Source organism: Psittacula echo (assembly GCF_963264785.1).
Source record: "Psittacula echo genome assembly, chromosome: 9".
NCBI classification, from domain to species: domain Eukaryota; kingdom Metazoa; phylum Chordata; class Aves; order Psittaciformes; family Psittacidae; genus Psittacula; species Psittacula echo.
In genome coordinates, this window is record NC_137745.1 from 15,857,076 (window position 1) to 15,871,442 (window position 14,367).

Here is a 14,367-nt window from a genome sequence, read left to right on the forward strand (position 1 = left end):
ATATCAACATTATCTTTAATCTCTACAAGAAGTAACTATGTCTACTCTCTGCAGCTGCATCAGGCAAATCTTTGATCTGTTTTAATCATTCTAGTATAGAAATGGTTACAGGCAAGCTCTGAAATACTGAGACCTGAAAAGTGTTACATAGAAGTTAGCTGGGATCATTTGAGTAGAGCAAACAACTCCTGTACTGGTTCCAATATTTAATTACATCCTTACACACAGATGTTGAAGAGCTTCTGGGCTATACTGCATTTTCAGACACATGTGCAAATCCTTACTTATGACAATAGGAGTTGATCTTTTGTGTCTGACAGCAGAAGCAGGCTTCAAATATAAGGCAAACCATTTGCATAATATTGATTATGGGGTTTGTATTTATTTTAATCATACAGATTCCACACCTTGCACTCTAAGAGCAAAAACCAAAACCAAAAGCAATCAAACAAAAAGCTGAATAAAACATTCAAAGTTCTTCAGCAAAGCCAGAATTGGAAGCATTCATGCCTTAAAATATGCAGAAGCAAAGCCAAAATCCCAATACTCAAGCAAGGGTTAGGCTCTATAATCACTGAAAGGAACTGAAAGTGCAGTTCTTAAACACATTTAGGACGAGAACTAGTAAAGTTCTGAGATGCCTAACTCTTCAATTCAGCTCTTATGCTTTAGGGGTACCATTCAATTGCCTACACAGGAATTCAATAAGATCAGATTTAAGTTATAGTGCAAAAAAGATGGCAGAGAAAACAAAAAACAACTTCCAGCAAGGACAGAATACAAAAAAAAAAAAAAAAAAAAAGGCAATTCTTTGTACATCTGGGTAACTTTGCTTACAAATCTTATCTTCATGAAGATACTACCTTATTCCCAGCAGTAAATTTACATATCTTTATGTTTATGTAACTAGCGCCTAAAATATAAATGCTAGTGGATCAAATATAAAACACTTCACAGCACTACTGTTCAACTGGCTTTGCTTCTCTAGCTTCTTTCTAGTTTTATTGATTCATTAATTACTTAGTAAAAGTTATACATGGACATAGAAACAGCTCACCAGCTTTTAAAACTGGCATTTGTCTGTATCTTTTTCTCCGGTAGCAAATCTAATCTTTTTATCTCTGAGACTACTGGGTTAAGTATAAAATACTGATTGGAGGCTGAAGCCAAACCCATCTGCAAGATTACTACAAAGCATTGAAACAAATTATTAAGAGACCCACTGGGAAAGATAGAAACTAGGAGCTCTACCAAGTTACTCTGATTTAAGTGTATGGGGAAAAGAGTTAGATTTAAATTGCGTGCTGTTAATCTACTTTGGCCAGTAAAAAAAGGACAGTGATATTATGCAGCAGTTAACCTCTGGGAGAGTGGGGAGTGTAGAAGGAGGAAAATTTTTACCTATCTGAACTGCAATGCAAGAATCTTTTTGTCTGCTCAAAACTACATGATAGCTCCAGTGTATTTTTGTTTGTGGAAAAAACACCAGAAACTATTTTGTTTGGTCATCAGAATGAGCTTTATCTTACTCAATATCTTTAATTTGAGGCTTGGCCAAACTCTTATACCACTGGATGATTCAAGCAACATGTGACATGTACTGTTTAAAGACTGAATCACATTTTTTCACCACACCATATACAAGCATTTACATGTGCCATTATTGAACTCTCTGCGTTGATATTTTATTTCTTTATTTTTTTTTTTTAACATGAGCAGTCCCAAACCATCTGCATTGAATGTGACCTGCCATGTGTTTATAAAGTCAGAGTGTAGCAATCTGATCACAGAGGGAGCAAGCTACACCTTAACAGCTGCAAGCCTTGGGTCTAAGGTGATTGGAGTTTCTCAGACATGCTCCATCTGGATAATGGGGAGGCAGGAGAGAGTAAGTTGCTGTGATAGCAGTCTCAGAAGCGTCAATAGATTTTAGCAAGCTTGCTTAGCCACACTTGTAGAATCATCTGTGAGAAAATATAATAGCAACAAAGTATCTACTAAACAACAACCAAAAGCTAAAGAGTTAAAATAATTCTAAAGGAAACTTTTTCATGGTCAAATCTGTCCTTCTATATACAAAAGAAAGGAATCAAGAACTAAAAAAAATGCCTCCAATTTTAAAACATAGGATCAATTGATTAAGTTTCATCTTTTTGGATTAGTACTACAAAATCAGGATAATGCATTAATCTAAAAAGGATTTGGGAATTATTCCAATTCTTCTGTTTAGAGGAGATGAACTTGCACATATGTGAACATGTTTTGCTGAGCTTGAATTCTACATAATTAAATACACTGTACAATTGCATGCATAACTATAAATGACATCAAGCCATCCTGTAAAGGTATTCTTATCTTCAAAGTCTGATAGGAAAGGCTGAATGAACAAATATATGAGGAAAAGCATCATTATATAAAAAGACACATTTTTGCATATGGTTTTAAATAAACAGATGCAGATGGAATACACAGTCATTACTGCAATTCCCTGGTCCAGCCAGTTATCCAGGTACTTCCCTTCTCTAAGATTCTGGACACTAACACCACTACTTGCTTATTCTCTGGCGTAGCTCTGATTGATGTAACGCAAAGACTGCAGCTGTTTGAAATGGAAACTCCATTGAACCTGACTTTACATGGTCAATGCAATAGCAAATACTGAGAACTTTACCAGCTATCCATCCCAGCATAAACTGCTACCGGGTCACACTTAAACCATGACACTTTGCAAGGGGAAAGTTCTGTTTACACCAGCTTTCAGAGCAGAATCATCTCTTTCTGTAATGCGCACAGAAAGGAAGGGGACAGGATCACTTCCTTCCTACTTTTCAGCAATGATTGTAATTCAAAACAGAAAATTCCTTTAAATGTGGATTAAGTCCTTCAACATTAGTCCACTAATAAAATATTTCTATCATAAAATGCTAAGAGTTTACATACTATGGGACAAAGACAAGGTAATAGAAAAGGTCATGAGAACACAGGGGAAGAGACCACTTCAATAGATTGATTCATACTTTGACATTACAAAACAAAAAAAAAGAAGCAAAATAATAATAATAAAAATATTAGTAATAATAATACCCACACCAGAAAACAACAGCAAATTTCCCTTTCCTGATTCACCTGTTCATATAACATCTCCAAGTGACTGAGCTTTCATCCATCATGCACTACATAGATCCAAAACATTCTGCCTGGGGATACATGTGAAGCAGCATCCTATCTCAATGTAAATCACTACTGCTTGGCTTTTAAGCTCTTTATTTAATTTGGACTTTTTCCTGCTCACATGATCCTGATTTGTCTTCTGTGATACTTTTAGTTCATGATTTCCATTTAGTTTGCAGCCTCAGATGATCTTTTACTGATGTGCACTTAACCTTGAACTTGTAGAATACTGACAAAAATACAGTCAAAACTAAGTTGCTTTCTATACAAAGCTCCTGATTTTAATATAGAAACATAATATCTTGATTTTCTTAGGAAGAACAACTTCCCTTTCAAAGACAGACTTTCCTGACAAGCCTATTAAGTTGTTAATCAAGAAGTTCCTAGGTTATGGTTGGCAGTAGAAAACAGTTATCTTGAACCAATTTTTCATGCCAGATGGCAGGGGAAACTGCCACAATATAAAATTTGCAAAAATACTGCACAGAAAAGCTGATAACAGAAGCCATTTCATTTGCTAGGGAAAACAGAATAATGCAATTCTAAGTTTCCAGGCACTGAAAAAGTAGGATCAATTTGATGTACTGTGTACACAGAAGAACTATCTTGCAAAGTAACAGGAAAAAAATAATTCTCATGTCACGTGTATCTAAATTACTCTGCCTACTCATAACCCATGTTTGCATTACAAATGGTGCAGTAATGTTTAAATTGATATAACAAAATATGGAAATATATGGAGTGAGGTAAAAGTAAATACAAAAATACACCTACAAACTGGACAGAGTACATGGACTGAGCTCATATTTTCAGGTGGATTACAGTTGATTAGCAATGCAACATGTATGCGATTTCCTCCACTAAAAAAACCAGTCCCTCCATTTAAGATTTTATTTGCATTTTCAGGACTTTATCATTTAGGATTATGCAAAACTGGCAGCTGCTTATAATTATTTGGGGGTTGAGTAGAAATAATTAAAAACATCTGCCTTTATCTTAATACTACCAGACTTAAACCCATGAGCTCGGTTATACCTAACTTCAAAGCTGAAAGCAAAGAATAAAAGAAAGCTTCACATATTGCTAACAAATTTTCAGTGATTCATTTATATGTACAACCAGTTATTCAACAGCCTTCAAACCTTTAATTATCTTTTAAATATATGTAATTTTGCACTTCTAATTAGATAGCAATTTAATGCTCTCACAGGGATTCAGATGGGCTGTCTTTTTTGAAATGTAAACTCCAATAGGAATAATCATTGGCATTCAAGTGATTGAATTCTTCAGTTATTTAAATGAATGTGAGGCATTTACACTGTTCAAATCATTTAAATATTCTGCTGTCAGCTACAGCTGTAGAGTTTTATGGAGTTGCTGAATAAAGCAAGGGTAAGTGTAGGTTATCTTACCTTCCAGGCGGGACTCCCCAGAGAGAAATGAGATTTGCTGCTTATGAAAGGCTAACACTGCTTAAGTGGGGCATTAATGTTTCCCCTGAGACTTGGATTTCTCTGGTTTTCTATATTAGGAGAAATAGTTGCGTTTGTTTTTTTGTTTTTTTTTTTTTCCAGAATTTACAGCTACAAACAACTTAATATTGATCTGACAATCTTTAAATACTCCAGGTCCTTTAGCCTAATACAATATATTGTGACAGTCAACATTATAAGATTAAAATGGTTATTTTGGCAGCTAAACCATCAATATGTTTTGGTGAGGGTATTGTGATACATGCATTGGCTTTGATTTCTATGTGTAACTTTCCCTATTAAGACTAGTCAAATTAAATAAAGATGAGCATCATTTTAAAGAAAGCAAGGGATTGGTTTAGAGCAATAAAAAGAGCATTCATGTACAGCCATTTGAAAAATCACTTTTACTAGCCTTACAGAGTTTATACTGAGAGTATGAATATATTCCTCAATCTTCTCAGAGAGATAGAGAATTTTGGTTTAAACTCAGAAACATTAGAAAATCCTTAGTCATCATGGATGTTATTAGATTAATTCATAAGTCATACCACATTCTTTAGTTTACACTTATCTAAAAAATGATAGAACCTAAATAAAAGATGCAATTTGATTCTATAACAGGTATTTATCTTTAAATGCATGCTGTCTTTAATTAAGGAATTTGAGCTCCTTGTTCAGGAAGTTCAAGTATTCTACCCTAAAGGAACCTAATAATTACTGAAAACAAAATCCCTCTTTACTCCCTGAATACGAATACAAACTCCATTGCTGACTATGAATCAAAAAGCCACAGACTTCACAAAATCTACTTGCAACCTTGCTATTATTCATTGCAAACCACACAAACATTAGGTCTGAGAGGCAACGGTACAAACCCCTAACACCAGATAAGATTCAGGAAGGTGTCATTCTGTGACTGTGGCAGACACTCATCTTTCAGTAGCATTCCTTAATTTCTCTGTAATCTCACTACACTTTCCAAAGAAAACAGTTTTCCTCTGGCATCAACATTTAACAGACAACACAATGACAGTTACAGTAATGAGCCATCAGCCACAATTAATACAGTGATTGTATTTAAGTGTACTTTAGAAGTATATTATCACTTGTTTGTTACTTTTCAAAGGACAAACAACATACAGCAAGCTCATTTCTTTGGCTAACTGGAACATCATCATGACACATTATGCATTTTAAAATTTAATGGAGTAGTACCTAGCACACTGCAAGTGCTAACAGGATCCTGAAAGGCAAGCAATTCAATCACACATAACTACCGCTGGGAAAGACTTTGTTCTCATGTACATGTTTCAAGCAGCCCAGAAAACAAGTTACTGCCTTGAAAATCTCAAAATTCACTTTTGATCTCCCAAACAATTCTGGTTTTTTTTTTCTAAAGAGTAATGGCGTGGTTTAAAATATAAAATATAAATATAAAATTCCAAAATTCCAAATAATATAAATATAAAATTCCAAATTACATCATACTATTTAAAACAACCTCTCATGGAAAAATAAAACACTACACAGCAAAAATCCAGAATTTAGTCAAATTGCAGGATACAGGAGCATCCTGATACAGCAATATTAAAAAAAACCCAAATAAACCGAAATGTCATTACCACCAGCCATAGTGTCTTGCGTACCATGGGAGTACTTTTGGTAGGAAATGCACCCTAAGAACGGTGTGAATGTGAAATCATTTAAAATGCACACATCCACTGTCTTAAAAAAAAAAGAAAAAGAAAAAAACAAAAAACAAAAACCAAAACACACACACACCCCCCAAACCCCACAAAAAGGCTTTGAAACACAGCAGAATTGTGACAAAGGCATTTTTTTATTTAAATCGCTGTAGACGTTCTAAATTCTAACTGCAGCAGTAACTAACTGCAACACACACACGCTACCTCCGCCTGCGGGCGGGGCCGCGCGGGGGCGCTCCCTCGGCGGTGTTTTGGCGCCACCCCATGGCGGCCACCCCGCAGCGCAGCCCCGGCAGCACCACCCGCCCCGTGGGAGCCGGCCGAAGCCGGGGCCGGGAGCCATCGCCGAGAACACGGCTCACGACTTCGGGCCCGCTCCCCAGCGGTGTCGGCAACGCCCGGGGTAGGTCACTGACAGGGCAGCCGGTCATCGCTGGAGGAACAAGATGGAGCAGCCTAAGGAGGCCTGGGAAAGAAATGGGCAACAAAAGGAAGGGAGATAATATCAAGAGTTTCAGTATATATGAAACAGGCGTCATTTACAGTCGATCATTTAATAGACAAGGCCTCGAAAGCTATCTCTTTTCATTCTCCAAAGCAAATTTCCATGGGATTCCTTATTCCATGATTATCATGATTTATTAGGTTATTTGTCAAGACTCATCGATCCAGTAACAGAAGAATGTAATCAAAGGTTCTTTCTGCTCCCTCCATGGCAGCAGTCACCCCTGAAAACTCACAGCCAGTGCTGAGTTAGAAGTCTGGGGGCTACTTCAACAACTGTCTTAAACATCTGAAAGTATCTTTGAACGTATCTAGAAAGGACTTTTCTTCCTCTTCCTCCAGTTACTCTATGTGCACACAACCAGTCGTCCTAACTGAAAGCCAAGTTTATTCAACAACAACAAAAAAAAAGGCAGGAGAAACAGAGAAAATCTCCAAGAAAAACATTTTTAAACATAAACCCAATAGGGTAATCAGCACAAATGATTAAATATACTGGTCAGGGTAAGATAAAAATCTGGTGCAACAGGAAACGCTCTTCCTCAGCGTCTGTTTGCTATCCTGCCTGTCTGCTCAGTGTCCCGTAAGACAATTCCTGAAAAAGCAGTGTGTCAGCTTCAGAACTAACATATATGGCCGCTGGGGTTAGTAACTCTGGAATCTACGAGTATTCTAGCTTTACATCACCACAGGAAAATACAATCACAATATAAACCAGCGTGGATCAAGTCAGTAATTAAAGTAATTTGAATGTAAACTCTAACCTGCCCAAATAATTTTAGATATTATCTCTGGTAAACTATCTAGTTCCAGTCCTACATGCATATCTTCACATACTTATCGTCACAAATTTCATGGAATGTTTTGCCACTAGTTACAACAGTATCAGGATTCGGCCTGCAACATTAGTCTAACAGCCAAAGCCAGCAATCACTTCACTCTCAAAAACTCCACTGAAGTCAACAGAAGATTCCTGTTACACACTACTGACAGAACCCAGAGTTAAAAATGACTCTTCCAGAAAAATGAAATGAACAGACCATGAATATATCACAAGTTCCCTGTAGCTGACAGCTTACGGGCTACTGCCCAACATTTGTATTTTAAAAAGAGTGACTGTTGTATAAGGTAATGAAATAAGTGCCCTCAAGGTGCACCCTAGGCGAGGGATAGTAACAGAAAACCACGCTTCCCCCCTCATTAAAACACACCACCACAACAGAAAAAAGGAAAGAGGGTAACACCCTTTGTCAGTCTAACTTAAAGCTGCCCTCTGTTGCTGGATTTCATTACCTTCTGTTTATTAAAATAGCTATTCTGTAACGAAAACATACTAATATTTTTGAAGGAAGTAATCTGCCAGAAGAAAGAGACAGTAAAGCAAATGCATGTATTGTCAAACTCTTGTGAGGTACATAGGGAACTTTCAAATATATATTCCTATGGCTTGCAAATATAGGCTGTCAGATGTACTTGTGATATCTGAAGATTTCAAAAGCATTTTAGGAATCAAGACCAAGTCATGACCTTAGTATTATGAAAACTGGAGAATGCTATAAAAAAACAATGCATTTATATGCAATTTAGAAAAATATTGAAAAATACATGGATTTTAATACATACAGAGATAAGAAAAAACTATTCTGAAGGTAGTTGCCAATTTTGAAGACTTCTCCCCACACATTTCCCACAAAAAAAAAGTTTAATATAAAAAGTTTACATTAAAGCACAACAACGTTTATTGCAGTGTTTTAACCACTAAGGTAGATTAATATAACTGGTCTAATATAAATTTTGAAATAGCAAATTTTGGAAAAAATACAGAATGCTATGACAGTCAAACTTCAGATCTGGTCAGTGCACTTGTAACTTTGGCTTGTTTAAGCAATTTTTAGATTCTTTCTATGGTCCAGGTGGAAAACAGCAAAATTACAAAAATAGTCACTTGACATGGACAAGCTAGCTGAGGTAAAGCAGTGAAGATCTAGCCAAAGAGAGCTGAAGGTGCATTAAGAGTCTTTGTATACAATTCAGGTGCTCTAAGGAGGTCTTGTATAGCCCCTATTCCTGCCTCTTCTCATGGTTACCAAACAAACCTCAGCAAGCAATCTCAGTCAGAAAAGGCAAGAACATGGAAGAATGGATAAATGGACAAATCATTTATTTTAAAGTTCCTCCCAAGGTACTATGTTTGCTCTGTTCATTTTAGAGTGATGTTACTGAGAAAATGTTTTTCCATTCATGGAAGTCCCCCTGTTGAACCTTTCATAAGCTCTACTCAAGTTAAAAAATAAATGGGAAACAGTAAGTGTAAACACAAATGTTAATGAAGCGTGTAATTCCTACCCCAAATCTTAGAAAGACAAATCCTTTTGCTGAATGAAAACATCAGATATGCTAGTGACTTAATAAATCATGTTTTTCTATAATTTAATTTTTATATGAAATTATCAATCCAATTAATAGTACTGTTTTCTACTAAAATATTGTTGAAATCAGACATTGCTTGAAGTGAGAAATGCATATGGCCTCCATGTGTACGCAATAGTGGAAGTACTAATAACGATGCTTTGCTAAGATTTGATAGTGATGGAACACTTGAAAATGCTGTTCCTAAACAATGATGAGATCAAAAATGTACCAATTCTCTGGGGTGTTAAGTTGATAAACATTTGTGTAACAGGCACTTCTATTTTTCTTGCTGTGGTTAATGCAAACAAGATGATAAGGGAAACTAAAGGTAAAATTTGCTCCTATTTCTCTTTTAGTACAAAAATCCCTTGTGCAGCTATTCTCCTTAAGAATATGTTTTATTGAAGTTTCTGCACATATATTACATTAGGTTTAACACTTTAACATGACAAATAGGGGTTATTACGTAGCAGTAGAACATTCCATTTCAATGTAAATGGAACATAATTATAGCAATTTCTGGCTTTGCTATTTTGCTGTAATGGAGGCCTGCATCTTTTGCAGAAACAATTTGTTTATTTATCTACCTTGACTTTTTTCATGGTAACCTTTGTTTCAAGATATAAATTTACCAAGAATAACAGTGTGTTACAAAGCAACATGAACTGGTCTGTTTTATTTAATTTTTTAATTGATATTAATCAATTCACATTAAAAGAAAAATAAATGCAACATATATAGCTAAATAAAATAGATCAGTAAATAGCTTTCTTACCAAAGGCCTAAGTTCTGGATGAGTTAAAATATATCCATTGTTTGTAATTGCAAAAGCATATCCATGAATACCTAACTGTAAGAATAAATGAGAAAGAAACACTAATTAGCACAGTCTCCAGTAAATTCCAAAATAAATTAATAAATACATATATACATAAATAAATTCAGGCAAGAATTTAGTTATCCAGGGCTTAAAGCTGGCATTCATAACCCTTACCCACATAGTATTTCATTCTAACATATGCAAAGCTCTGATCCCTGTCATTTGGTGAAAATGAGAACCTGTCATTGTGATGAATTCAGCATACAGCACAATTTCAAAGTGTCACACATGCTTTGCTATTTAGGGCACTTATTTCTACGGGCTTTAGATTGAATTAGATATGCACATGTATATTAGGCACCATAGCATGTGGCATACACCACAGCATGAGCCAAAGCAGGAGGGGTACTGGAATTTAGTAAATTCACATAGAGCCAGGAGTGGCTAAGTTCAACTTAATTCACTTCTTGAAGACATACTGTAAAAGAATTGTTTACATCAGTGGTACTGAATGTACAGTTACAGAAGTAAGCAGTGGCCTGTCATACCTGGTATTTACACCTTCTAGTCTTAAAGGCATTTACCTCTCTGTTAATTCAAGTTCATGTGGCGCCACAGAAAAGGCTTATTTCTACTAAAGAAACTCTTGTAAGTTTACAGATTTGGAGCGAGTGGAACTATGGGAGATCATTTGAGAGCAATGAAATGCTTTTTGAGGCCTAATGGTATATATAATTAAATTTCTGTACTTATTTAAATAACAATAATACTCTTTTAACAATATGCCTATTGCACAATTGATTGTACCCACTGAATGCAGTAAATGTACCTTCAGACCATTCATGTGGTCATTCAAACATCCCTTCTTAGCATAAAAACTTGCTGCTAATGTAGAATCTTTTGGCAGCTTTAGTATGTAACTTTTACCATGCAAAGAGTACACCTCATTAAGCTTTCTCACCCATTTTCTTCAATTCTGAAGTAACTTAGTATCTCATATATCTTTAAGCATCTCATTCCATTGAGGTATTAAAAACAAATACTTCCAGAACTATCTTACTTTGATATTTACTTTGCATTTCTCACTACCAAAATGCTTTTTATTTTGCTTCAGTACATTCTTAAATTGTTTGCTGAAGTGGGACCTTAGGAGTTTGTCTGGTGTAAAGCAATGTGAGCAAAGTTTACAAGTGAGAATAATTTCTAAGGGACAAGTAGGACAGTAAGGCTTCTGTAATTTTGTGGAAATATAAACCAGAGCATGATATTATGGCAAGGTCATGATGGAAAACATACCAGGTAGATTTATACTGTCTTTCTGTGAATGATTCTATATGGTCAACTGTAACTGCCATATAGAAGATTGTTTTATAAATTAGCAGGTTCCTGAAGCAATAAACTTCAATGAAAGTAATAAAAGGTGATATGTTCTTGGCACCTCTTCATAAAGGAGGGATAACCAAAATAATAATAGTGGAAATATTTTACCTATTATAGTATGACAAGTGAACTAGCTGTTGGCTAAATATCAGATCTCAAGTATAATTGTCTGTGTTGGTAACTGCAGAATGATATCCAAGCAATGGAAGTTAGGTAAGGAAACCAATGTGGGTGGTATATTTTAGAGGAAAAAATATTTGCCTATTTGAAGCATACCCAGACTCCACAGGTAGTATTTTATTGTGTGTTGTGCGATATGTGAAACTACACGCTCTCTACACTTAAAATGCTTCAGTTTGAGAGATACTACCTCTTACAGCAGTAATGCCAGTTTAAACCTTGAGCTCTTGCCTCTAAATAACATATTCAGAAACAAAAAATTTTTCTAACTGCTGTAAAATGCCACATGAACACTAAGTATTACTAAATCCAACCCTACCTTAATTCAGGAGAAACTGCCACTGGCATCTGGGGAAGTTTAGTCTAGGTAATGACTGCTGAAAATAGCTTATTGTTATTTTTCATCTTCCTCAGCATAAAATCCACCTCATGGAAGCTGAAAGAATTCCAGGTCAGCAGAATTCGATTTCCAACCAATCATTTTATATCCCTGTGTGAATTTTATTTCACATGTTGCCTCTACAGGAATGGTTCCCAGGGGTGATTATGCTCTTGCAATTGCTTGGTCTTTTTACTGCTCAGAAATGTTTATGGTATGCGAGACTGGAAGTTATAACTCAAGTGATTTCACTAACCTAAGTGTATTGCATAATATTGGTGCCTCCTGTAACAATCCTCTCTTGTATTACACAAAGCAATAGAAAATGTTCCTTCAAATAAAATGTCTAATATTCAGAAAGAAGATCATATATTACTTCCACGGAAAACTAAGTCTTAAAAAATATATCGCCATATGACAAAACCAGAAATTTTTATTTTCCTGCCTATCTTCTCCTTTTCTGAATCACTCTAACTCTGCTGCAATACCTGTTATTCGGGCCCCACACTCTCTAGGTTCTTTTATTCATACTATGTCCAAATCATAAAGATTGCTTCTGAATAATATCACTGTGATATTTTCTATCCAGCCATGCACAACCAAGATTTTATTTCTGCTGTTACTACAACATTTTTGTTCCTTCTTATTACAAGTAAAACTTGTTCTACCCATGACTCCTTAGATTGTCCCAAAGATTGCTTCCTTTGCTCCAAATTTTCCTCCTTTCTCTTCTACCTTCTACTGATTCTGTAATTCTGCATACCCAAAAGTGTAACGTAAGCTGCAGTTAACTAACAGTGGTAGTGCACTGAGACTGTTCTCTGTTATTTATCTTGACCAGCAGTGTCTCTGTGTTCTTATATCAGTGTGTAGATATCTGTTGCCTCTTCCCACAATCTACAAACTTTTTTCCAGCTGGGACAGCCTTTCTGTTCTGTGTTGGCAAAGCACAAAACCTAGTAGGGTCCAGGTCCCAGGAAATTACTCCACTACACCTTGAAATTACTCCACTACACCTTATCAATGCAATTGCCAGCATTTTATGCATTATTTTTATCAAATTCTTGTTTAACTTAACTTTTCCAGTTACTGCATATTGATCTGAAAAATAATTTGGCAATTGCTAATGTATCAAATTAGAATTATAATTGATAGGAGGAAAAAACAAACCAAAAAACAAACCAAAACAAAACATTTAGGAATATTCAAAGGCACTCACAAATCAGCTTATTACTCCATTCTCTTAGAAATCAGTATATGAGAACATGGCAGCAAATTAAAGGGAAAGTATGACATAACAAATTTATGCTCAGTATGGGTACATGTCAAAATGTAGCTGTTCCAATAGCTTGCCTCTTTACTAAAGGCTGTTGACGATATTGTGTTATGTGCTTATTTGTCTGGCAAAAAGAAAAAAATTCACTAAGAATTAACTGGAAAACATTTGTTTAATTTTCGTTTGTGAATGAAACAGCACTAATAGTAAAGCATTTCAGACACAGAGAAGTAGTGAAATACTAATATATTGCATCAAATTTAAATGAAAAGTAATTATATTTTTGCATTTGCCTGAAGCTTACTTTGATGGAGTTGTAAGCATTTCACAGTAGATGAAGTGCATCAAATTTTGAAATGTTTATGATAATTATTTTGTAAGAATTTTATGGTAGAATTGTCTCTGACTTTGGAAAACTAAGTAGAGGAAGATACTGAGCAAATACTTGATAGGAGAGAAGGAACCACTAGTCTGGTTAGTTGGGAAATTGTTCCAGTTCCTGAAATGTGCCAATTCGTTTAATTCCATGAGACAACTAAGCTGGGACATGTTATGGAGATAAGAATCATAGAATGGTTTGGGTTGGAAGGGACCTTACGGAGCACCTAGTTCCACTCCCCCCTGCCACAGGCAGGGACACCCTTCACTAGACCAGGTTGCTCCAAACCCTTTCCAGCCTGGCCTTGAACGCTGCCAGGGATGGGGCAGCCACAGCTTCTCTGGTAAACCTGTGCCAGCACCTCAGCACCCTCACAGGGAAGAAAATTAGGAAGTTAAATCTGAAGCCTAAAGACATGTTAAGGATAGACTTTTGTACACTTTTCATACGAAGTTATGCAAATTTTCAGTGTGAATTTCTGGTTATTTTGTATGGTATTCTGCTTATATTGCATTAAATTCTGCTTATATTGCTTAAAACATTTCATTGATTTTACTATGGAAAATACTTAGTATACCTTCTAGAGCAAAAATGTGAAGATCAAACCATATATTGATTTTGGTATTAAAAACTGCACTTGATCTCAGACGTTACAGAGCTAGAATTCTTGAGGAAAATGAGTGAA

The 14,367-nt window shown here is 35.6% G+C and overlaps 1 protein-coding gene across 1 annotated transcript in view; it reads right to left on the minus strand.

Moving 5' to 3' along the window:
- Positions 1 to 14,367, minus strand: part of CACNA2D3 (calcium voltage-gated channel auxiliary subunit alpha2delta 3) — a gene marked incomplete at its 5' end in the record, with an annotated part of 460,819 nt that overhangs the window by 103,465 nt on the left and 342,987 nt on the right. The window contains one exon of the mRNA XM_080625495.1: positions 10,044 to 10,118. Within this exon, the coding sequence (XP_080481621.1) occupies positions 10,044 to 10,118 (75 nt within the window). The remainder of the gene's footprint in view (positions 1 to 10,043; positions 10,119 to 14,367) is intronic.